The sequence below is a fragment of the Eumetopias jubatus genome, unplaced genomic scaffold (genome assembly GCF_037043125.1).
Source record: "Eumetopias jubatus isolate StellerSeaLion01/CBP00866 unplaced genomic scaffold, mEumJub1_p1.0 scaffold_1, whole genome shotgun sequence".
In the NCBI taxonomy this organism is placed as follows: domain Eukaryota; kingdom Metazoa; phylum Chordata; class Mammalia; order Carnivora; family Otariidae; genus Eumetopias; species Eumetopias jubatus.
This window is the reverse complement of record NW_028274807.1, coordinates 16,378,466-16,402,617: the sequence shown is the minus strand read 5'-3', so window position 1 is coordinate 16,402,617 and position 24,152 is coordinate 16,378,466. Positions and strand designations below refer to the sequence as shown.

At 39.1% G+C, this 24,152-nt stretch overlaps 1 protein-coding gene across 2 annotated transcripts; it reads right to left on the bottom strand.

Moving 5' to 3' along the window:
• Positions 1-9,366: 9,366 nt before the first annotated feature.
• RWDD2B (RWD domain containing 2B) lies at positions 9,367-21,549 on the bottom strand. 2 transcript variants are annotated; one of them, XM_028116662.2, is made up of 6 exons: positions 21,382-21,549; positions 18,499-18,675; positions 12,920-13,146; positions 12,763-12,830; positions 12,280-12,642; positions 9,367-11,678 (listed from the first exon to the last, which is right to left on the bottom strand). In XM_028116662.2, exons 3-6 carry the CDS (start codon positions 13,124-13,126, stop codon positions 11,444-11,446), a joined length of 873 nt encoding a protein of 290 aa, XP_027972463.1. In that variant the 5' UTR covers positions 13,127-13,146; positions 18,499-18,675; positions 21,382-21,549; the 3' UTR covers positions 9,367-11,443. The 2 variants fall into 2 exon arrangements, with proteins under 2 accessions (XP_027972463.1, XP_087880254.1); XM_088024128.1 differs by lacking the exons at positions 18,499-18,675; positions 21,382-21,549 and adding an exon at positions 15,622-15,951.
• Between the last annotated feature and the right edge of the window lie 2,603 nt (positions 21,550-24,152).

Here is a 24,152-nt window from a genome sequence, read left to right as displayed (position 1 = left end):
CACAGAACCCGATGCCCAGAGATTATGAGATCCATGAGATCACGACCCATGAGATCATGACCTGAGTAGAAACCAAAAGTGGGACACCCAATCAACTGAGCCACCCAGGCACCACCAAATGTATCCACATTTCAATCTCTGTCTCCATCTCCATCTCCACCGTCTAAGCCAAGAATCATTCCTTGGCAATAACCTCCTCACTGATTTGCAAATAGGCATTCCAGCTTCAATCTAGGATACATGCTGCAGCCAGAGGAGTATTTAATTTAAAAATGGCCTATAAGGTCATATATTACATGGCCCCAGTCCACCCCTCCAAGTTGTCATGCCATTCTGTTCATTACTTGCCAAACATGAGCCACTTTTTAAAAAAAAAGATTTCTATTTATTTATTTATTTATTTATTTATTTATTTGAAAGAGAGACAGAGAGCATAAGCAGGGGCAACAGCAGAGGGAGAGGGAAAAGCAGGCTCCCCACTGAGCAGGGAGCCCGATGCAGGGCTCAATGTGGGGCTCGATCCCAGGACCCTGGGATCATGACCTGAGCTGAATGCGGATGTTTAACCACTGACTGAGCCACCCAGGCACCCCAAATGTGTCACAGGCTCTCCAGCTTCAGGATCTGCACTAAGGCTATTCTTTTGGGGTGAAAATTTCTTTGCCACTCCCTCTCTCCAAACCCCCTGCTCTTCCCAAGTTCAGCTGGGTCAGATTCTGCTGTATACATTCTCATAGATTGTTCTACTTACAAAAATTGAAAATAAATAGCAGTCTCAATGGTTGTCAAATGTCTTTCTTTCCAACCAGAATCAAAATTTGATGAGGACTGCATCCACTTTTATCCATTCCAGAGTGGGTAAACAGTTATTGAATAAATAATAAGTATTAGCAATAAATTTAGGGGAAAAAACAGCATTCAATTACCGGCATTCTTGATCTTGTTCTGTAGTTCCAACTACTACAAAAATATATCAAAAACAAATAAGTAATGCAAATATTGGAAAGTAGGCCACTGGAGTATTATTGGCATACTGTGATTGTCTACTTGAAAAACACAAGAGTATTAATAAAAGAAATATTTAAAAGAGTAAAATACTTCACAAAGGTAGTCAGATATTAAATAAATATCAAATATAAAGGTATTGATTTGACTAACAATAACAGAAAATATAATGAAAAAAGATGATATTCTAAGTAGCAATAAAATATATATCAACAAGAATAAAATAATAAAATTTATATCCTATATGAAAAAAACACAAAAAAATGTACTGAGGAGCATAAGAGATATATGGAAAGATATCTTTTGTTTCTGGACAGAAAAGTGAAATAATGGGAAAATGACAAGGGACTATATGTTAGCTGTTCAGAAGACACGTTCTGGGTTCATGCTGACTTTCTAGTCTAGCTCCTCTACTTACTAACTGCAAATTTGTAAATTTTACTTAACCACTCTGATCCCCAGTTTTATTGTGTGTAAAGTATATTTATCAAAAGGATTGCTGTAAAGAGATTGTCCTTGGAAAGGATTTTGCACAAAGCCTGATAAGCATTTAATACATATTAGCTATTAGTATTATGTCCATTCTAATCAAAATACATATAATTTTAATGCAACCAAAAGTCTTAATGAACTTCAAAAATATGATTTAAAAGTATGTCTGAGAGAGTAAAGGAAGAATCAAACGATGTTTTTAGTAAATAATGCTGAGAGGAATTTGTTCAATCAGGCAGTAATATCAATTTTGAAGTTATAAGAAATGAGTTCTAAAATAAAAGACCTAACTGAAGATAATTATTAAATCCAAAATACTTTAGGGGCGACTGGGTGGCTCAGTTGTTAAACGTCTGCCTTCGGCTCAGGTCATGATCCCAGGCTCCTGGGATCGAGCCCCGTATCGGGCTCCCTGCTCAGTGGGAAGCCTGCTTCTCCCTCTCCCACTCCCCCTGCTTTGTGTTCCCTCTCTTGCTGTGTCTCTCTCTGTCAAATAAATAAATAAAATATTTAAAAAAATGAAAAATAAATAAATAAATCCAAAATACTTTAAAAATTTAAGAATAGTATATAAGAGCAGTACCAAGAGGAAAAAGGCTACAAAAATTTAATCAGAGTCATAAATAGATGATGAAAAAAATCACAAAAGTTAAAAGGTGTCAACCTCAAAAACTATGCATGTAAATCTAATGTATTCCCAATCAAATTCCTGGTAAGATTTTTTTTAAAGATTTTATTTATTTGAGAAAGAATGAGAGAGCATGAGTGGGGAGGGGCAGAGGGAGAGGGAGAAGCAGGCTGGCTCCAAACGCAGGGCTTGGTCCCAGGACTCCAGGACCATGCCCTGAGCCAAAGGCAGAGGCTTAACTGACTGAGCCACCCAGGTGCCCCAAGATTTTGTTTTTAAGTATCACAAAACTATCTCAAAAGCTCATTTGAAAGGATACACATGAAGAATACCTACAAATATTTTGAAAAGCAAACAGAAAAAAATGATTCATCTAACAAACTTTAAAATGTGAGATATTGCCATAACAATCCAAACAGCGTTGTTTAGGAATAAATAGTGAAATAGAAAGGCACATCCAGAAGCCCACCTTCAGGCTCTGATAAGAGTAGCATCTCAAACGTCTGAAGAACATGGATTGTCCAACAAATATCATTGGAACAACTGGTTACTTTTTGAGAAAATAATTTAAATGCCTATTTCATGCAGCACTCAAATGAATTGCTGATGACTGAACATTAAAAATGAAGCCATAAGATGTTGCATAGAGATAGACACATATGTCATAAAAGTACAAAGAAATTTATAGGAATGATAAATACTTTCAGGGTAGGGGTTAATCTGCCAAGGATTGTTGTAATAAACAAAAGTACTCAAGCAGAGTTCAACTATACTGGTAAAGTTTTATTTCTCTAACAGAGTTGCAAGATTATGACTGTTAATTGTTTTATTCTTTTTACCTTTTTGTACAAGGTAAATATTCATAGATAAATAGGATGAATGTTGCATATCATTTTCACAAGATTTTTTAAAAGTAATCTCTACACCCAACATGCGGCTTGAACTCACAACCCCAAGATCAACCCGGATGTTCTACTGACTGAGCCAGCCAGGCACTCCTTTCACAAGATTTTTAAGACAAATGAAATTACAAGGTTATATAAATAAATATATTTTACAATTATCCTGGAGTTTGGAAAGTGTTGGGGAAGGTCATGGAAAAGAACTGCTGGTCGACCCATGAGCTGGACCCAGGTAGTGGGGGGGCTCCTCACCACCCCTCTGCCCCCCTCCCTTGAAATGTGTGTTCCATTTGCCTTTCTTGCTCCCAGAGACTGATTCAGCCTTGAGGTAATGATGTGGTGTTAAGAACACCTGAACAGTATATGTGACTGAACCTAGTTAAAACCTCTTTATATAAACTTTTAAGATTTGGTGGGCCGGTGTGGGGATTCATTCATCTTGCTGCCACCCAAGAAAACCTCCTATGTAAGTTCCCTTTGTTTATTAAAACTGCCACCTACCAGGGGTCAACATCTCAAGCTATAAGGTAATTAGTATGTCACAATACCTGGTATGGAAGTAAGATAGGGCTAATAGGAGAAAGCTGCATGTCTTCTAAGACTGTTTATAATACTAAAAGGCCTAACACTGGATGAATATTTGAAAAAAATTGCTAAAATCTAGAAAGAAGATAAAACCCTGGGTGTATTTCTACTAAGCCTAAGTAAATGCATTAAAAAGTTAAGAATATGATATTTTGGTATTGTATATCCCAATTATTTGTTTATCTAGGTCAGATTTATTAAACATTCTGATCATACAATTAATGAATTTTAGATAGTAGACTTTCTTGATTATTGGTCTTTGATCTTACGTTTTGTAACACTGAAATAGTGGATTTATTCTGCTTGCATTATCTTCATGGTCAACACACACAGAATAAAAATCATACTAAATCAATTTTAAAAAATGTTTATTTATTTGACAGAGAGAGAGAGAGAGAGCACAATCAGGGGGAGTGGCAGCCAGAGGGAGAGGGAGAAGCAGGTTCCCCGCTGAGCAAGGAGCCTGATTCAGGGCTCGACCCCAGGACCCTGAGATCATGACTCAAGCTGAAGGCAGATGCCTAACCGACTGAGCCACCCAGGTGCCCCAGCATCTTCTTTTTGTACTCACTTGATTGTTCCTTTAAAAAATAAAGCTTATTTTTTCTGTTATTCTGCTTAAAATATATTATCATTCTTTAATAGAAAGTTGTTGAAAATGTATTCCAAATTACCATAATATAGTTTAAAAAGGCAACAAAGAAATATGACTACCTCCCTGAAGCAACAAAAATTCAAGTTTTGAGATCAAAAGGCAAATAGTCAAAAAGATTAGCGTATTCTTAAGTTTCACAATAAACAAATTTCCACCAAAGATGACTCCCTCTAGTTTTGCCACTCAATGGGCAAATTTTGTTCAGGTATACACCTATACTCATGATTCTAGAAGAGAGAAACTCATTTTTAGTTTCAGGACAAAGTATCCAATCAGTCCAAAACACAGAAGTTGGAAGTCAACTTGGTCCATGGATGGGTAAGTGACCTAGGTTGGCAAATTGGACTGAACAGAAGGACCTTTATAAGATTTTAGGAGGAAAGGATTTCTTCTTTTCTTACTTCAGAATAACAGACTCCTGGCATATTTCAACTGTAAGGGGAAACAGCTTAAGGCTAAGGCTAAAAACACCTTGTTTCAAAATCATCTTTATTTTCCCCTATGAGTCTCCTGTAAAAGAGAACAAAAGAAAACAAACAAAAACCACATGCCACCTAGTACTCCGGAGTGGCATGCCTCTTCCTTCCCTCCTTGCCCTCCCAGTAGAGGGGGGAGGTGTGGCCTCTCAGATTATACCTGGGAAGCTTCCAAGGTTTTGAACCAACAGAAAGCCTTCCCAGTTGATACTCCAAAAAAAAAAAAAAAAAAAGAAAGAAAACTATTGATGGATTTAAATACATTAAATTAAAATGTTTTTTTCCCTATGTCAGAAAAAACAAATAGACAAACAGGAAAATCTGCAGCATTACCTAGGGGTTAATGTGCTTGTTGTTAAAAAAATGCTTACAAATAAATATTTTAAGGCTGCCCATTTAAGTAAAAATAAGTAAAGCATAAATAGGCATTTACCACAAAGGAAATATAATTGACCCACTCTAAAAGTCAAATGAAGATAACATAAAATGTAGATTTTTCATCTAAAAAAAAGACAAAATAATAATAATGATTAAAATCCAGAGAAAAGGAATTTTCAGAATTGTAATATTCATTTCTTAACCCTTCATAAGTGCAATTTGACAAGAGAAATCCAGGGGTTAAGAGTGACTTTCCACTTTTGGAAATCTAACATGAGGACATAATGGATGCTCATAGTAGCTTTGATGATTGGAAAACAAAACCGAAAACAGAACAGAACAAAAACCAAAAAAGGTTACGATCTCTTTGATTAGGGAGCAAAAGGCAAGTTGAGGGCAAAGCATAAGACTGCAGCACAAAAATTGCAACCCCCCCTCCCCCCACCCCGGGGCATATGTGTGACATTCCTCAGGCACTACTGGCTGCCTAAGAACAAAGGAAAGGAAAAAACAAGTGGTTAACTGATAGAGATCACAGTCATGTAGGACATGAGTCTCCATTAGTTTGCAACTGTCTTAATGATTTACAAGAAGAAAAGCAATCTCCAGGAACCTATAGACCCAATTGCCTGGAGCCCTAACATCACCCTCACCCTCCATAGGATAGAAAATCTTATATAATCCGTCACCCCTCACAACCCCAGGCAGCAGCTCTTTCTGCCCACGGGTCCTGTCCCTGTGCTTTAAGCCACCATTTTGCACCAAAGGTGTCTCAAGAATTCTTTCTTGACCGTGGGCTCTGAACCTCACCACTCTGAACCACATCATTTTGGTGCCTAGTGTGGGGCTGAATCTTCTCATCTAGACTCTGAACTGCAGTGCAAACTTGGTTTCAGCCATCATTTCAACCTGTCTTTTCATCTGTCCAAGTGGATGAGCTTTAAGACCAAGAGACCTCTTTCTTTGCCCTCTGGACTCTCATCTGCCTCCAGCCTTCCTGGTAGCACCTCACCTCTTCTGCCTTCCCCTCCCCCTCCTCCTGTTTCTGCACCACCTTCGATGCAGCCTGCATCACTGTCTCCTATACCATCCTCGGTGCCTCTGGCACCATTGACTCCTCCTATCCTCGCTGTCAAGGAGCAAAGAGCACCCTGTTAGACCTAACCCTGCCCACTTCAGATTTCCACACTGGTGCCCCAGATAAAAATTAACGATGGGAAACAAATTGATTGACTCTTAAGTGGACCCACATGGAACATAAATTGGTATTTAAACTACTTTAAGTTTGTTGGTTTAATTAAGATAGACATGTGAGTTCTCAGCATTAAATATGAAACTTTTTATTCTACCAAGGTTTACTCAAGGTCAAATAAGCTTGTGTTATCTCTGTTGCAATTTGTCAGCAAAAAGATGACTTAAAATAATGGTTAATTTTGTTCATCTCAAGGTTTTCATGGGTAATTGCTAAGATAGTCTTTGGTAGCCTAAAACTTTAAAGTTTTGCTTGGATGATGTTTGGGATTGAACTCATTGGGTATCTAGGTCTTTTCTAAATAGAAAGGAGTGCTAAAGCATTGATTAGTGAATGTAGGTTTGTTGGCTTCTTATTGCAGAGAAATTGAGGATATTTGAGTTTGTTGGTAAGCATGCTTTGTGCTTAATTGATTCATAAATTTGCCATTGAAAGAATTCTGGTGTAACGGTTCACAATTGGTTACTACTTAGTTTTCACTGGAGGCTTAGTTTTCTAAGAGTTAAAATTCTGCTAAATGTAATTAAAACTGATGAAAATAAGGGAAGCAACTCTACGTGTGGGAAGTAGGAGATATATAAGAAAGATATAAGGGGGTGCCTGGGTGGCTCGGTCAATCAAGTGTCTGCTTTCAGCTTAGGTCATGATCTCAGGGTCTTGGGATTGAACTCCACATCAGGCTCCCTGATCAGCGGGGAGTCTGCTTCTCCCTATCCCTCTACCTCTCTCCCCACTCATGCTCTCTCTTTCTCTCTCTCTCTCTCTAGTAAATAAAGAAATAAAATCAATCTTAATAAAAGATATAATGAATGGAAATACATTTTTGTTGAAGGTAAAAGAAAGAAATTTTGTCTTAAAATGATACCAGTTGTTTGGTGAAAAATGGCTTGAGACAAAATCTGAATGCAAAAGAAAGTTGTAGAAGGTTTGTGAAAGGAAATCTTTGTAAAGGAATTTTATATGCCATCAGGGTGGACTAAAGCTGAAATGAATGGATTTTATGTATGTATGTATGTATTATGTATTTATTTATTTAAAAGATTTTATTTATTTATTTGACACAGAGAGAAAGAGAGAGAGAGAGCACAAGCAGGGGGAGTGGCAGGCAGGCAGAGGGAAAGGGAGAAGCAGGCTCTCTGCTGAGCAAGGGGCCAGATGCAGGGCTCGATTCCAGGACCCTGGGATCACGACCTGAGCCGAAGGCAGTCGCTTAACCAACTGAGCCACCCAGGTGCCCCCAAATGAGTGGATTTTAGAAGTACACTTGTATAAGATTGAAATCGTGCTTTCTTTCTCTTAAAAACACTAAATTTTCTTAGATTGTTGGTCTGCTCTTGGTAAGAAAAATGTAAACAAAGGGTTTTTTTCTTTTGTCTGCCTGGAAAACCAGTGTCTATGTTTTGTCTTTATCAGGTCTTTAACGATCTATAATCCTATTTAGGCCAGTGCTTTAAAACTTTCTAAGGTTTTAACAAACTTCACCAAGATTTAAATCATAAATGAAGTCTCTTTGACCAATTAGGCATGTTTATTTGGTATGTTACCTTCTGGTATAAGGTCATCACTCAATATTCTGATTATTGAGGTGTTGTGTGTCAGAGAAATAACCAGATTTCCTTGTCAGCTACATTATAATGAACTCTCATCAGATCTTTAATCATGTCATGTCTATTTTTGAGTCTTTTGTCATTTATAGTTTTGTTCCTCTTGTGAACAGTGTTTAATCTTCAAGGAGATTCATAAAAAGGACTCTTAGGACAAATACAGGTACTTGATATCTTTAATAACAAAACTGAAATGAGTAAGAATTTCCAGAACTAACTATAATGCTGCATTCGTTCAACTGAATATCACATATCACTTAATATCACATATACCCATAAGTAAAAATAATATACTAGAAAATAAAACGTAAAACCAAAATTTAATATTATCTTCTTAGGGGTGGATTTGTGGGTGGGTTTTAAATCCAGTTAGTTCTACATTTCCTATAATAATCATCTTTTCTAATAAAAATGTATTACATACATATGGGGGTGGGTGGAGAAAGAAGAGATTCACAAAATCCAAAACGCCAAATGCCCCGGGAAGGAAAAAATAAGCCTCCATTTAGATAACTCCCTGGTTAAAATCTGGAGACACGCGGTCCTGGACTGCACCACCAGAACTTCAGGGAGCAGAATTCCACCAATTCTCCCGCTATAGCAGCATCTGGGAAATCCCAGAAGAATGCACATCGAGGCCTTTTCCCCAGAAGATAATGAGCGGTTAAAAAAAAAAAAAAAAAGAAAAAGGCCATCCGGCAGCACAGCCACACCCGTCCAGCTGAGAGATCCCTACTTGAAGGGCAAGTCCGCAGTCTAGGGCTAGAGCCCCGGGTCAAAAGCCTCTGCCCACCTGCTCCCATATTTACAACGCCCCCAACCCGGGCTAGTAGTTCCCGGGCTAGTCGGTGGCTACCTGCGCTAAGCCTCGTTAGGTCCCTCCCAGCTGCGCCCGGTGGGAGCCCTAGCGTGCGCTCAAGCTGCGGGGGCTGGGGAAGGCCAAAGCGTCAGTCGAAGCTCCGGAGCACTTGAAAGCTTCTGGGGAGCTGGTGTCAGCAGGTAGCCGGTCACTCCCCTTTCATGCTGAGCCGAAATCTTCCCTATCGCTGCTCTGCTCCTTGAAGGGTTCTGCCTTTGATTGGGGGGGAGGGGGGATGGCAAAAGATATTAAGGCCTACATCCCTCCCCCGTCCTGATGGGAGCAGATTGCTAAATTGTGCTTAACCAGAAGAAGGCTCACAGTGCCCCTTTGCGGAATTTTTATGGGCTCAGATGGTTCTAAATAGTTGTAATCGTGGCAGGGGGTAGGGAAGTACCAAGAGCATCAGTCCTTAAATGCCATAAACTCGTAGCTGCCTTGCAGTCTTTATGGAGGTCCACAAACGATATATTCTGTTGGGTTTCTCTAATATCTTATTATATAGCTTTCTAAAAAAAAAAACAACAACCTGTGTAACAGTTTTTATATTAGTGCTCAAAGTGATCATCAGTTCTGAACAGCAGATGCAATTTTGTTTTAAAATTCAGTTTATCAAATTAATGTGCAAATGACAACAGTGGCTTTTGACTTTGTTAGTCCAAGTTCAACTAGTTTGGATTTATGGGATTAATTTTACAATTTACAATATATACATATTTAAAGATTTTATTTATTTGACACAGAGAGACACAGCAAGAGGGAACACAGACAGGGAGAGTGGAGGAGAGAGAAGCAGGCCTCCCGCTGAGCAGGGAGCCCAATGCGGGGCTCGATCCCAGGACCCCGGATCATGACCTGAGCCGAAGGCAGACGCCCAACGACTGAGCCACCCAGGCGCCCCCAATTTACAATATTTTTAAAAATTTTACTTAAGATGTGTTTGGGGCACCTGGGTGGCTCAGTTGGTTAAGCATCTGCCTTTGACTCCGGTCATGATCCTGGAGTCCCACATTGGGCTCCCTGCTCAGCAGGGAGTCGGCCTCTCCCTCTGCCCCTCCCCCCTGCTGGTGCACGCGCGCGCGCGGGCGCGCGCGCGCTCTCGCTCTCTCTCTCAAATAAATAAAATCTTTAAAAAAAAGTTTATACAGGAATTACTTTTACAAATAAAAGTGGACATATGGCCACTGTTTCCTGCCCATACTTTTGTTTTCTAATAATCCTTTTAATTTTTAACCATAGTTTGATTTGGGACTAATAGTTTCTTTTCAGAATTTATTATTATTTCTTTGTAGATGATTACAGTTCAAGATATATATCAAATTAATACATTGACAGATTGTCATTGTGGAATAAATGTATGTGCAATCATACTGGTCAATTTTACCTAACAGGGATGTTTATATATCAAATATGTAATCATTGGTAATAATCTAAGAAAGCTATGTTTCCTTTTTTTTTTTAAAGGAAGAGAGAGAGAGAGAGAGAGAGAAACAGCATGAGAGGGGAGAAGGTCAGAGGGAGAAGCAGACTCGCTGCTGAGCAGGGAGCCCGATGCGGGACTCGATCCCGGGACTCCGGGATCATGACCTGAGCCGAAGGCAGTTGCCTAACCAACTGAGCCACCCAGGCGCCCGAAAGCTATGTTTCCTAACATTCAACTAGTTTCTTTTCCTTTTTTTAAACATTTTATTTGAGAGTGAGCAAGAGAGAACACAAGCTGGGGGGGTGTGGGCAGAAGGAGATGTGGGGCTTGATACCAGGACCTTGGGATCATGACCTGAGCTGAAGGCAGATGCTTAACAGACTGAGCCACCCAGGGGGCCCTTAACTACAGTTTCTTATAGTTTTTTTTTTTAGATTTATTTATCTGAGAGAGAGAGGAGGGACAGATGGAAAGGGAGAGAGGGAATCCCAAGCAGACTTGTTGCCAAGCTCAGAGCGCGCTGAGACGGGATCCCACCGTGAGACTATGACCTGAGCCACAATCAAGAGTTGGACGCTTAACAGACTGAGCCACTCAGGCTCCCCTCTTATAGCTTTTTTTTTTTTTTTAAGATTTTATTTATTTGACAGAGACATAGTGAGAGAGGGAACACAAGCAGGGGGAGTGGGAGAGGGAGAAGCAGGCTTCCCAAAGAGCAGAGAGCCTGATGCGGGGCTCGATCCCAGGACCCTGGGATCATGACCTGAGCCAAAGGCAGATGCTTAATGACTGAGCCACCCAGGCACCCCTCCCCTCTTATAGCTTTTATTGTGTCTTTTACAGTATACAGTGCAGGCAGGACCATCTGACTTCTTCTTCTCTCTTTTGATATCTTAAATACATTTTTATTTTTTAAATTTATTTATTTTTAAAAGATTTTATTTATTCATTTGAGAGGGAGAGATTGAAAGAGAGCACGAGTGGGGGGAGGGACAGAGAGAGCAGAAGCCTGACAGCAGTGCGCCATCCCAGGACCCGGAGATTATGACCTGAGCCAAAGTCAGATGCTTAACCGACTAAGCCACCCAGGCAGGCACCCCAAATTACTTCATCTTTCAAGAAAGATTGGGGGAAAAATCAAAAGGCCAACAGTGACAAAACTCTTTCAATACTCCTTTGCCCAGTCACTGTCCTTCCACACCAAAGAACATCTGGAAAACATCCGCACATCCTTTGGCATTTAAAAACTGATACAGCTGACCAAAGTCCATATGGTTTCCTCTGGCTCCATTAACATTGAACACTTTTTCTTCAAAACCTGAAAATTTTCTTTGTCTTTCTATTTTGTCATTTGTACCATCAAAAGGAATGTCTTCTCGATGGCGAATTAAAATTCTCTTCCAGTTTAATTTTCTGAGTCTGAAAAGAAATTTTCAAAGTAGACATTTTGAAAATGTGTTTTGTCTTCTAGAGCATTGAAAATAGAAGTTATAAAACAGACTTTTCAATGCCTTTTCCCAGAAGTAAAGAAATTTACTTTTATCTCACAGGGATTTATTTTAATTCAATATGATGCTGGTCATGATCCTATCTCCAAACTCATTTATTGCTACTGCCTCATATCAACATTTTAGAAATGTGGAAATTACTGTATCTCAAACTCCCAAAGGGACTTCTTAGAAACTTATTCAGGATGTCAGTACAGAAATGAGAAGATTAGAAACCCGTTTGTTTCACAGGGTACGCACAGCTTATCACATCACTAAGAAGAATCCGATCCATGGAAATGGAGGGGATCATAACATCTTGGACAGGGCTCAATTAAACAGCTATATACAGAACATCTATGTGCACCATGTCAGGGAAGGGGGTGACGCTGATCATATGTGAGTTCTGTTTTATCCACTGACTTGAGGATCCCCGAAGGTACAACCCCAGGGACATACTAATTTCCACATCTCTAGTATCTTGTTTACTACTAAAATTATTGACACAGCATACAACATTTGTGAAAGCAAACCTTGACCAGAATTCTTCACAGGCACTTTGTGGGCCTTCCACACAAACAACACCAGGTTTCCCTGGCATGCTAAATCCAGATAGGGAAAGCTCCTTTGCCCACTCTAGAATATTCTTTCTTTTACACTTGCTGTAGATGTGATGGCTGTAGATCCACAGTCTTGTGAGAATGAGATCAACTGGCTGGAATGTACTTCCTGGAGCAGGGGAAGGTGTGGTGTCTCTGCTGATATAGCCAGAAGCATGTTCTCTAACCCATTCTGTGGCATTCAATATACAGACATCTCCGAGACAATTCTTTTGCAGGTATTCGGTCAGATCTGTGTTTAGCTGAGTCTGCTGGGATCTACTAAGTGATACTGATCTGATGGAAAAGATATGGAATATAAAAATTAAATCAATTTTTTAGAATAGAAAACTTAAGCATTGCTTTTATTCTCAGGTTAATTTTAACCTTTGATGTTGGCCAATTCCTGTAACATACCTGACAGTAATTTCAGGCAGAACTTCAGGGTATTTAAAGGGAAGAATACAAGCCAGAGAAAACATCACCTGATTAAAAAAATAGAAGAAGAAAATGCCCTAAGTGGTGTTTTAATTCTTGACAGGCTTTCAGTTCTTCAAAAAGCAAACTGAATTACCATTGCTTCCTCAGATACATCCAGGTTCACATTGACAGTAAAGTAAACTTTCGAAGATCGTCCCTCCATCGTCCTCTTTTCAATACAATCTTTCAGTTCTGCTAAAGCCAGCTGGTCATTCACAATGAGCTCGTTCTCACCAGGGAACATACTGGCTAGCAGGTCTAACTCAGAGAGCTGGGCCTCTGCCTGTTCAATCTCAATCATTTTTGGATATCTGTAAATTTCTAAGGAGGTAAGGATAAGAGAATTTACAAATGCAATTTTGGGAGAATTCAATAGATCAATATAGGTCCTTATTGAAAGTGTGTTTGATTTCTTCATAAAATGTGAAATTTAAACAGATGTAATATACTAAGGATCCAAACTATGGGCCAACCCAGTGAAAGCCATAAAACTCTAATAATAACCAGGCATCAAATTCCTCTGTGTCTGGATAGTTGACCTGGAATCTTGAGCTACCACAGTGAACAATTTCACTTAAGTAAACTAATTACATAGTCAAAAGCCCTATCAATGATATAGCCAGGAGAGAGGCTATATGACTGGTTACTTTGGAAACCTAGAATGAACAGAATAAGTAACAGAGTTAGTTTTGTGGATGGTTAATATTTTTCTCTTAATATTAGTGTTTATTAGTTTTTAAAAAGCAGAAGAATGTGAAGAAGAGAAAATAAGCTAACAACGTCACAGCTCAAGTACCCTCTGTTAACATTAAAAAAAAAAAAGTACTAGGTTATAAAATTCAAGTGGTAGAAGGTTAAAAAATGAAGATATAGCTTCAGCTGGTGATTTCTTCCCCTACCTGCCTAAATCTCCCATCCAAGGTGAAGAGTTTTGGTGTTACAGAAACAGAAAATATTTTAGGAATTAGAGACATACATAAATGGAAAATATATGGTGGTATAATGTTTAAGTATATGTAAAGAGTGAGATACATAATCAAAATGTATCCATGGGATCATATAAACATATCTTTTTTCTCCACTTCTTCCCCTCCAAATATATGTCAAAGACATATTCACTGTCAGTACATAGTGATCTATCTCATTCTTTCTAGTGGTTGACTGTCATACTGAATCTTGTTGATATGTCATAATTTATTGCATTCTTTGCCTATTGATGGGCACTTGGGTTGTTTCCATACTTTTGCTATTATGAACATTTCTTTAATAGAAGTTCTTTTTATAGATACAGTTTGGCAAACTGTTAATACTGTATTCTCAAGGATAAGTTTGTAGAGGTGGCTTGTTGGGTCAATAAGTATAACATTTTAGATTTTGGTAGATATTGCCAGGTTGCCTTCCAAAAGTTGCCATACTGAAATGTAAGTTTTTACATAGTCCCCTCACCTTTTATTTTTATTAATTTTTCAAAAGATTTTATTTATATATTTATTTATTTATTTATTTGAGAGAGAGGGAGGGCACATGAGTCGGATGGGGGAGGGGGGAGAGGGAGAGGGAGAGGGAGAAGCAGACTCCCCACTGAGCAGGGAGCCCAACTCGGAGCTTGATCCCAGGACCCTGAGACCATGACCTGAGCTGAAGGCAGATACCCAATGGACTGAGCCACCCAGGTTCCCTGCCCCCTGCAAACTCTTTAAAAAAATTCTTAATACATAGTCTTTTTATGGTGTTTTTTTGTCTGTGTGTACCATTCATGAGTTTTTAAGTAGGCATATTCATCAATTTCTGCTTTCAAAGCTTCTGGACTTTGAATCTTTGCTAGAAAAGTCTTCACCATTCCAGGGTTATAAAGTTCACCAAGATGCTAATCAAATAGGATTTTTTTTTTAATTAATTTCATTTGCAAGAAAAAGTGTAGGGACTTCTGATAAAACATGGAGGCTGAGCACTTGTATAAATATTTCCCTTTCTCTGTGACCCCACTAAAATGAGAATAAAAGGATAAATTCTCAAAGACAAAGGGAAAGGAAATAACAAAAGCTATCAACAAAAGTTTGGAAGGTGAAAAGGGGTAAATGAATTATAACTAACTTATATTTCAGCTTCCTTCCCTCTATTAACTGCTTGGTCAGGTGGGTAGGGGAGCTGCAGAACTTCGGGAAGGCTCAGGAAATAGCACCAGGTACCCTAGAAAGCAGCAGTGTAATGTGCAGTAGAAAACATGAATTTGTTTAAAGTCTAGAGTCTAGACTTAACTAGACTCCAGTTTAGGATTTCTCAATCTTGGCACTATTGATATTTCAGAACAGGTAATTCTGTGTTTGTGTATGTAGGGGGGCAATCTCTGTCTTTTAATTACTGTATTTAGAAAACTTACATTTAACACGATTATTGATATGTTTGGTCTTAAGTACCTATTTCATTTTGTTTTTTTCTATGTTTTCCATTTCTTTGTTTTCTTTTCCCTGCCTTTTGCAGGTAGAAAATATTTTGGAATTCCACATTTTGGTTAATCTGTAACGTTTCTGCATGTATTTCTTTTTATAGCTCTTTTAGTGGTTACTCTACACACATGTATATAAAACATCACAGTCTCCCAGTGTCTTATTTAAACAGTTTGAGTGACATATAGAAACTTTATGTACCTTTACCTTCCTGCATTTGTAATAGAGTGATCTTAAAATTTTCTTCTATATATATTTAGAACCACAAGAGTGTTAAAATTTTTGCTTCAGCCATCAAATATAATTAAGAAGACAGAAGAGAAGGGAAGTCCATTTTATTTGCCCATACCTTTGCTTTCTCTGTATTTCTTCCATGATAATTTCTTTATTGTTTCTTTTCCATTTTAAGAACTTCCTTGAGCCATTTTTTTTTTTAGGGTAGGTCTGCTGGTGACAAATTCTCTTAATCTTCCTTCATGTTAGAATTTCTTGGGGCATCTGGGTGGCTCAGTCAGTTAAGCGTCTGCCTTTGGATAAGGTCATGATCCCAAGGTCCTGGACTGGGTATTGCATTGGGCTTCTGCTCAGTGGGGAGTCTGCTTTTCCCTCTGCCCCTCCCCTGCTTGTGCTTGCTCTGTCTCTCAAAAATAAATAAATAAATAAAATAAAAGTTTAGAAAGTCTTGATTTCCCCTTCATTCCTAACGATATTTTCACTGGATATGACATTCTGGGTTGTTAATTCTTTATTTTCAGCACTTGAAAAATATCATTCCTCTTCATTTTGGCCCCATAGTTTCTGATGAGAAATACTCTCTTATTTGAACCTTATAGCAAAGGTTCATTTCTTGCTTGCCTTCAAGATCTTTTCTTTCTCTGTAGTTTTCATAGGGTTAACTATGATGTGTCTCTATATGAATTTCTTTGAGTTTTTTTGTGCTTGACATTCATTTAATTTCTTGAATCTGTTTATGCCTTTTGACAAATTTGGGAAAATTTCAACCATCATTTCTTCAAGTACTTTTTTCAGCTCTGCCCTCCCCCCTCTTTCTCCTTCTGGAATGACATGTTAGATCTTTTGTTATAGTCCCATACGTTCTTAAAACTCTGTTCATTTATTTTTGCTCTATTTCTCTCCACTGTTCAGACTGGATAATTTCTATTGTATCTTCCAGTTAACCGATCCTTTCCTCTGTCCCCTTTCTTCTGTTGTTGAGTCTATCTTCTGTGTTTTTAATTTTGGTTATTGCATTTTCAGTTCTATCATTTCCATTTGATTCTTCTTCACATCCTCTATTTCTTTACTGGGACCCGTTTTTTTTTATTTGCTTGAAGTATGTTTATAATTGCTCACTGAAAATTTTTTAAGATAGGTATTTTTTTATAAGTTTTATTTATTTAAGTAATCTCTACACCCAATGTGTAAGCAAGAATCACATGCTCCTCTGACTGAGCCAGACAGGTGCCTCTACGATATGTGTTTTAAAATCTTTGTCAGGGGCACCTGGCTGGCTCAGTAGGAAGCAGGCAACTCCTGATCTCAGGGTCATGAGTTCAAGGCCCACACTGGGTGTAGTGATTACTTAAAAATAAAATTAAAAAATAAAATCTTTGTCAGATAACACTACCATCTCTGTCATCCTGGAATCGGCATCTATTTTATCATCTTTTTCATGTAGTTTGAGATTTTCCTTGTTTTTGGTATGATTGATTTTTTTTATTGAAATCTGGACATTTTAGGTATTCTAAGACTCTGAATATTACTCAAATCTTCCATTTTAGCATACTTTTTCTGATACTTTTTTTGACATCCTGCTTCAGAAGGGAGAAAAAAGGGGGGCTTATGCCCAGGAGGGGTGGGAAAGCCTCCTTACTGTTACCCATGTGGCCTCCATTAACACCATGTTGACGGGCCACTTTGCTAACGCTAGGTGTTGGTGAAAGTTGGACTCCCCACCAGACTTCTTGGACATCATTCCAGCAGGGTGAAGGAGGGATGCCTTGTTATTGCTGCATCAGAGTGGAAGTACAGGCTCCCCATGTGGTCTGACATGGGTCTGACACTAAACTCTGGTAAGGTCCTCATTATCACCAGGCAGAGAGGAAAGTCCTAGATCCCTAATCAGATTTTTTTGATACATCCTGACAAGGAGTGGGCATTGAAGTACTTATTACAGCTCAGTGAAGTTGGAATCTAGGCTCCCTTTGCTGGTGTGGTAGGGGAGAGGCCACAGTATTTTCTTTAGTATTTGCCTGGTATAGAGCATTTATTATCTAAATGTTTTCCATCTTGCTCAGCTGCACATTTCTTGGTACTTTAGCTAGAGAGCAGGGTTTTTTGAGGTTTTACAACTTGTTTGGTCTGTACCCTTGGTTTTTCTGGGTTGCTGCTTCTTTAATCAAGTCTCAGATATTTGCGGCAAAAAAGAATAACCAAGAAAGTCACCACTGTGTCCTTTCTTGGGTCCCAAGGTCCCTAGTTGGTCTGCATTCCCCTTCACTTTTCAGAGTCTTTTGTGTTTGTTTTATAAATAGTGTCCGGGATCCTTCGTTGTACTTAGCTGGACAAATTAGGAAAGACACATCTACTCTGTTGTTCCAAAAGTGGAAGTCCCCCCTACACAATATTTTTAACTTATTGAATTAGTATGCATGTGCAAACACACACACACACACACACACACACAAAGATGGTTAACATCTGGTAATTGTTATAGAAGAAAAAGTTGGTATAAGGAAAGCTGATTTAATTCTATGAAGCTGATCTAAGGAAAAAATCAGACAGTATATAAAAAAGGTGTTTATAAGGATGTTCACTGCTTATTATCTATAATAAAAAAATCAGACATGACCTAAATGTTCAACAATAGATTAGTTAATATATATCTAAACAGAATATTATGAGACCATCAAAATATATATATTAACACTGATATTCATAATACAATTACCTAAAAAAAGGAGATTGTAGAAGAATATAAATAGGTATGATATTATCCATTGTTATATCATTACACATACATGAAAAAAGTCAGAAAGAGAATTCACCAAATTAGTTTGTTAAATGTGGGTAGAAGGAAGAAGGGAAGGACTAATTTGTATGCTTCTATATTGTTTGAAGTTTTAGAATTAGTATGTAGTGCTTCTGAATTCAGAAAAAAAGGAGTTACACATCTGAAAAGAAAAACAGAACTCAGTCCCATTGCTCCAAAGGAAATATGGCTTACCTTCTCAAAGAGAATTTACTCTGTGAAATCAAACACCATTATCTTGGTTAATGGCGTCTTCATGGAAGTCCTTCTCATCTTTGGGTAAATGTTTATTTAATAAATACTATATTTAGAGCTTCATCCTTCATTCCTTTCTGGAGCTTTCTATTTAGTTTGAGGATCAGTACATATTATCTAGTAAGATATAGAACAATGCAGACAAAAAAGGCTAAGTGTTAAATGACTAGTATAGGCATTATTGTGGGGTTTAAGAGGAGTACATGATCAATGAAATGGGCTATCAGGAAAGATTTAAGGAAGGAGACAGGATCTGAGTCGAACCTTTTCTCCAATTTTTTTTTAAGTTTTATTTACTTAAGTAATCTCTACACCCAATGTGGAGCTTGAACTCACGACCCTGAGATCAAGAGTTCCATGCTTTTCCAACTGAGCCAGTCAGGTGACCCTGACTTGAGCCTTAAAGATAGGCTAAGACTTAGACAAGTGGAGAAGGGAGCATAGTGGGGAGAGAAGAAAGGTCTGTAAAGCAGGAAAGCACAAGAAAAACAGTATAGACCTGAGCCTGTCCCTTCCTCACAACCTTGACTACAAAGGCCTAATTCAGGGGCTCATTATTTGGACCATTTTCTGCTAGTTACTTCTTGTTTGTCCCCTAAACACATTCTTGGTCCTTCTTTTCCCTGCTCTAGGCTGAAAAACTGACCTCCGCAGCCTATACCACCCCACTCTTCTTTCTTGTGGTTAGTTTCAGCTAATGCTCTGGCAGGAAGGGGAAGGATGGGAGGAGAAAGAAGCCAGGGTGTTTCTTCACCACACTTTTCTTGTTTTGGTGGCATTCTGACAATGGCCATGACGCCCTAAGACCACAGCTTTTGTGGTGGAAGGAAGAAGGGCAGCCCTTCTTCCTCAGCTCCAGGAAATCGTCCGGGCCTAGGGGCAGTAATGCCTGGCCACACCTCTGTATAAACAGTCCCTTCATTAAGCAGTCTCTTTAAAATTTCAAAGTTGAGTGTATATCTATGTTTTCTTTACTAACCAGTCACTTCATATAATTTTATATCCTACTTTCATTTGACATCCTAACTGATGCATTTACTGTTATTAAACAAAATATTCATGTAAGTATTCAAAATCCCTGAACTCATTGGAATTCCATTAATATCTTTTCTAGTATTTTTTTAAAGTTGAGGTTAGATAGTTATTAGATATTATTAGATGGTTATTAGAGGAAGTGAATTTATTTTGTATTTTCATCATAGTGGTTTAAATATGTGCTCTGCTACTTAGACTGCCAACATGCACTTAAAAACTGTGTGACCTTAGGCAGGTGGCTTACTTTCTCTGTGCCTCAGTCTCCCCATCTCCAAAATGGGAATGATAAGGTTGCTGTGAGGATTAAATGATGTGTGGAAGGTGTTTCAAACAGTGCCTGGCAACAGAGTAAATACTATAAAAGTGGTTGCTGTTGTTATTCATCATTCATCCACAAATGTGTCTTGAGCACCTATTGTGTGTCAAGTATTGTCCTTGGCACTAAGACTATAACAATGAAAAAAAACCAAAAAATCTCAAAAATCACAACAAAAAATGTGTTTTCTAGGCAAGAGGAACACAGCAAGTTCAAAGGCCTTGTGGAAGGGAAGTGCTAGACTAGGTACTGGAGCTGACTAAGCCTGGAGCAAGATTTTTGGAGACAAGATTAGAGAGGAAATGTGGGGCAGTTTATATTAGGACTCAGAGGGCATGGCCAGGACTTCAGATTTTATTCTGTCTGATATGGAAGGCCATTGCAGGGGTCTGACTTACTTATGGGGAGGCCCATATCTGATGCTGTGAAATGTGCAGGGGAATGAGGATGAAACGTGAAAGACCAGGGAGGTACTACAATGACTCGGGGAGAGATGACAGTGGCTTGGATTAGGATGTGGAAGTCCAGGTGGTGCACAACTTTCGAGTTCTGGACATATAGAGAGTAGAACCAACAGGATTTACTGACAAATTATATGTGATATGTAAGAGGAATCCAAGGCATTAAGAGACTGGAAGGATGGATTTGGCATTTAGGTAGGGAAGATGGTGGACACTGGAAGCCTAGTTTTAGAAATACTATGTAATGAAGTGCCTATTAAGACACCTACTCAATAGAGATGTTTAGGAGACAGCTGGATGTACAATTATGCAGTTTATGAGGTATCCGGCTGGAGATGTATTTTGGGAGTAACCAACATATATTTAAAGGCATGTTTGTTTTGTCACTTACTGAGTGAGTGAAATTGGGAGAAAGTCCTACTGAGTTCGGGGGTCTGGAAGATGAAATGGAGCCAGCAAAGAAGTTTGGGGCCAAGCCACCCGTGTGCGAACAACTATGGGAGTGATGCTACAGGTATATTATTTACTTGTCCAATTATTTTCGTAGATAAGATTTCAATGCAAAGAAACCAAACCCTTGAAAAGAATTTTTGGACTCAAGATTTCAGTGAATTCTGTACGAACGTAGAATGAAAACCGAGTTTCCTAAGTGGAACCATTTTTTTTTTCCTCGCAGATTTTTATTTTACAGAGGAGAGCGGGTCCAGGAGGCACAAGCCCTGACCCCCGGCAAGTTGCAGAAGGCCACTACCGAAACCTCGTGCGCAGGCGCCATCGCCCCTAACAACTGCCTGGGCCTAGGGATGGTGGTGAGCGTGGGAAGGGAGGGTCCCGACTGCGGGCGGGGTCAGGAACAGCCGGCTCTAACCAATGAGCAGTGTGTAGCGCGCGGGGAGGCGGGGCCGCGACGTCGCCAAGTTCCCGGAGTCGGAAACGGGCCTCTGGAAATTCCCGTTTCATTTGGGCAGGAAATTCCCGTTTCACTTGGGCAGCAGTAGACCGAAGACTCACCTGGAGCCACGGACCCCCTCGGTGCTGAAACCCTGGATTTTATGGCTGCGCGGATAGCTCAGGTCTCATCCGGAGGGAGCCTCAGAGGTCCAGTGCTAGGCAATCCGAAGCCTACAAACCACTCCAGCGAGGCGGCATAGGGAAGTGAGACAACGCCCTCTCCGTTTGGCGCATGCGCGCGCTCAGGGCCAGAGGTCCCGGAAGCCCGTTGGTCCTGGCTGTTTGGTCCTGGCAGGTGCTCAACGGCTGGAATTCTTGGCAATGCTATGGGCTTCTCAGCCGCAAAGTTCAAATTCCACCCTATTGGCATTTCCCAGCTGCTGCCAGGGTTACGGAGAAGTATTAGACGGCAGTGTTTCCTGGGCCAAGGAATGGTCCATTAAAGTAACGCTCCTCAAATTCAAACATGCGTAGGAATCGTTCGGTTGTGTGTAGCTTGGGATTCAATAGGTAGGAGTGGGGTTCCCTATTCTGGGTTTCTGATATCTTCCCACACAAGAGGGATGCTTCTGGCCCCTAAATAGCAAGGCATTAGGGAGGGGTGAGCCTGGATGGTGGTCGTGGCGACTTTAGGAAATACTGTGTTATTTAATAGAAATCTGTCACTGATAATAAAAGGACAGTTTGAAGGCGACTCCACCATGAGAGTAATTTAGATTTTTCCTTCACAATCTAAATATAGGTAATGCACTTTTTTCTTTATGTTACATATTCATTTTAGAAATCTCAAGATTTTTTGTGAACATATTCATTGGTATAATTTATCAATAACTTGAACTTTTTTTAATGAAAATAAGTTTAGTACATACGTTTTCATAGCTGCATCTTTGACTTGATGCTTTGTGGGCATTTTTCAATGTTTTTAATCTTTGTTTTTCTCCAACTTTTTTCTAAGATTTTATTTATTTATTTGAGAGAGAAAGAGAGCACAAGCTGGGGAAGCGGCAGGCAGAGGGAGAAGCAGGCTCCCTGCTGAGCAGGGAACCCGATGTGGAGCTGGAGCCCACGACCCTGGGATCATGACCTTAACTGAAGGCAGACACTTAACCAACTGAACCACCCAGGTGCCCCCTTTTTCCAATTTTTATGAGAGATTTCAAGCATGCAGTAAAGTTGAGAGAATTTTACAGTGAAATAGTGGAATGACCCTCAGGGAAGAAAAAAAGGGGGCGATTTTGCTCCTCAGGGGACATTTGGTAATATCTGAAGACATTTTGAGTTGTCACAACTGGAAGGGTGCTTCTGGCATCTAATGGATAGGGTCTAGGGATGCTGCTCAACTTTCTACAATGCTGAAGACATCCATCTACAACAAAGAATTTGCTGGTTTATACTGTCCATAGTGCTGAGGTTAAGAAACTGGTGCTATCATGATTCTAGACACTATCGTAACATTTTATTCTACCAACTTTGTCATATGTCTAATCTATTCATCAATCCATCTGTTTTGATGCATTTCAAAGCAATTGCAGACATTAGCATACTTCTCCCTAAGTACTTCAGCATGCATAACATTAAGATTAAATGTTTGATTTTTTATTTTGAGGTAAAAATGAAATGCACATCTTGAATGTACATTTGCTGAGTTTTGATAAATGCATACACCTGTGTAGCTCAAATCCTATTAAGATTAGAACATTATTAGCATCCTAGAAAGTTCCTTCATGCTCCTTCCCAGTTAGTCCCCACCTGAACTCCCAAGAGGCAACCACTGTTCTGATTTTTTCCTGCCATAATTAGTTTTGCCTGTTCATATGCATGGAATTATATAGTAGGTACTTTTGTATAAGTCTTCTTTCACTATAATATTTTAAGATTGATCCATGTGCTTGTGCCTTACAGTTTCTTTTTATTGCTTAGAATCCCATTTTATGACTATACCACAGTTTTCCTATTCTTTTGTTCAAAATGTGGGTTGTTTCTAGTTTCTGGCTAAAATGAGTAAGGCTACTATGAACATTCTTGCAAAATTCTTCATTTCTAATGATTATCCTTCAATAAGTATTTATTGAGCATTTACTATGTTCCAGACACTTCTGGATGCTAGAGATAGCCACGACCAAGACAAAGATATCCCATCTCTCTAAGAGCTTACATTTGCATGTTTCTGTGTATGTATGGGGGCTGGGGGGGGGGAAGAAATATATAGGTAAATATAAGGGGAAAATATTAGTGATAATTTGCTGCGTAGTGACAAAAAATAAAGTGACGTGAATGATCAGGTGGCTATGTAACCTAGATTGCCCAATTTCTCTGTGAGAAAGTAACTTTTAAGGTGTGAACAGAATTACAATAAAATAGCAACCACAGAAGATCATGGGGAGCAGCATTCTAGGCAGAGGAAGCAAGTGGTACAATGTCCCTAAGGCTGCGTTTTAGAATAGAAAAAAAAATGCGTGTGTGCTGAGTGAAGAAAGCTTAAAAAATTCTATCAGCAGTAAAGAGCAAAAGAGTTAAATGTAACCCTTGCTACTCTGGCCAGTTTGAACGGTTAGGATGCCACTTAATCTACCTTTATCTGATTACTAATGAGGAACATTTCTTCCTATCTCTTATGACCAATTGTCTTTTTATTGTGAATTACCTGTTCATATTCCTTGCCTATGTTTCTACTGGCGCTTGCATCTTTTTTTTCCCAAGCTATTATTGTGTCTTCTGTAGAAGACTAAACCCTAGGGTAGCGAGCCTATGTTCATTTAATTCACTTCACAGGGGACTGGGCCCTTACATATTTTTAACGGACACACAGTAAATGTTTGAAAATTTTACCT

What these genes read in the sequence shown, in the direction of transcription:
- RWDD2B (XM_028116662.2), bottom strand. Translation starts at nt 13,126, where the DNA reads ATGATTGAGATTGAACAGGCAGAGGCCCAGCTCTCTGAGTTAGACCTG. An exon ending in ATGTATCTGAGGAAGCAATG is followed by an intron (nt 12,831 to 12,919) that starts GTAATTCAGTTT and finishes TTTTTTAATCAG; the next exon opens with GTGATGTTTTCTCTGGCTTG. An exon ending in TGTGAAGAATTCTGGTCAAG is followed by an intron (nt 11,679 to 12,279) that starts GTTTGCTTTCAC and finishes ATTTCTTTTCAG; the next exon opens with ACTCAGAAAATTAAACTGGA.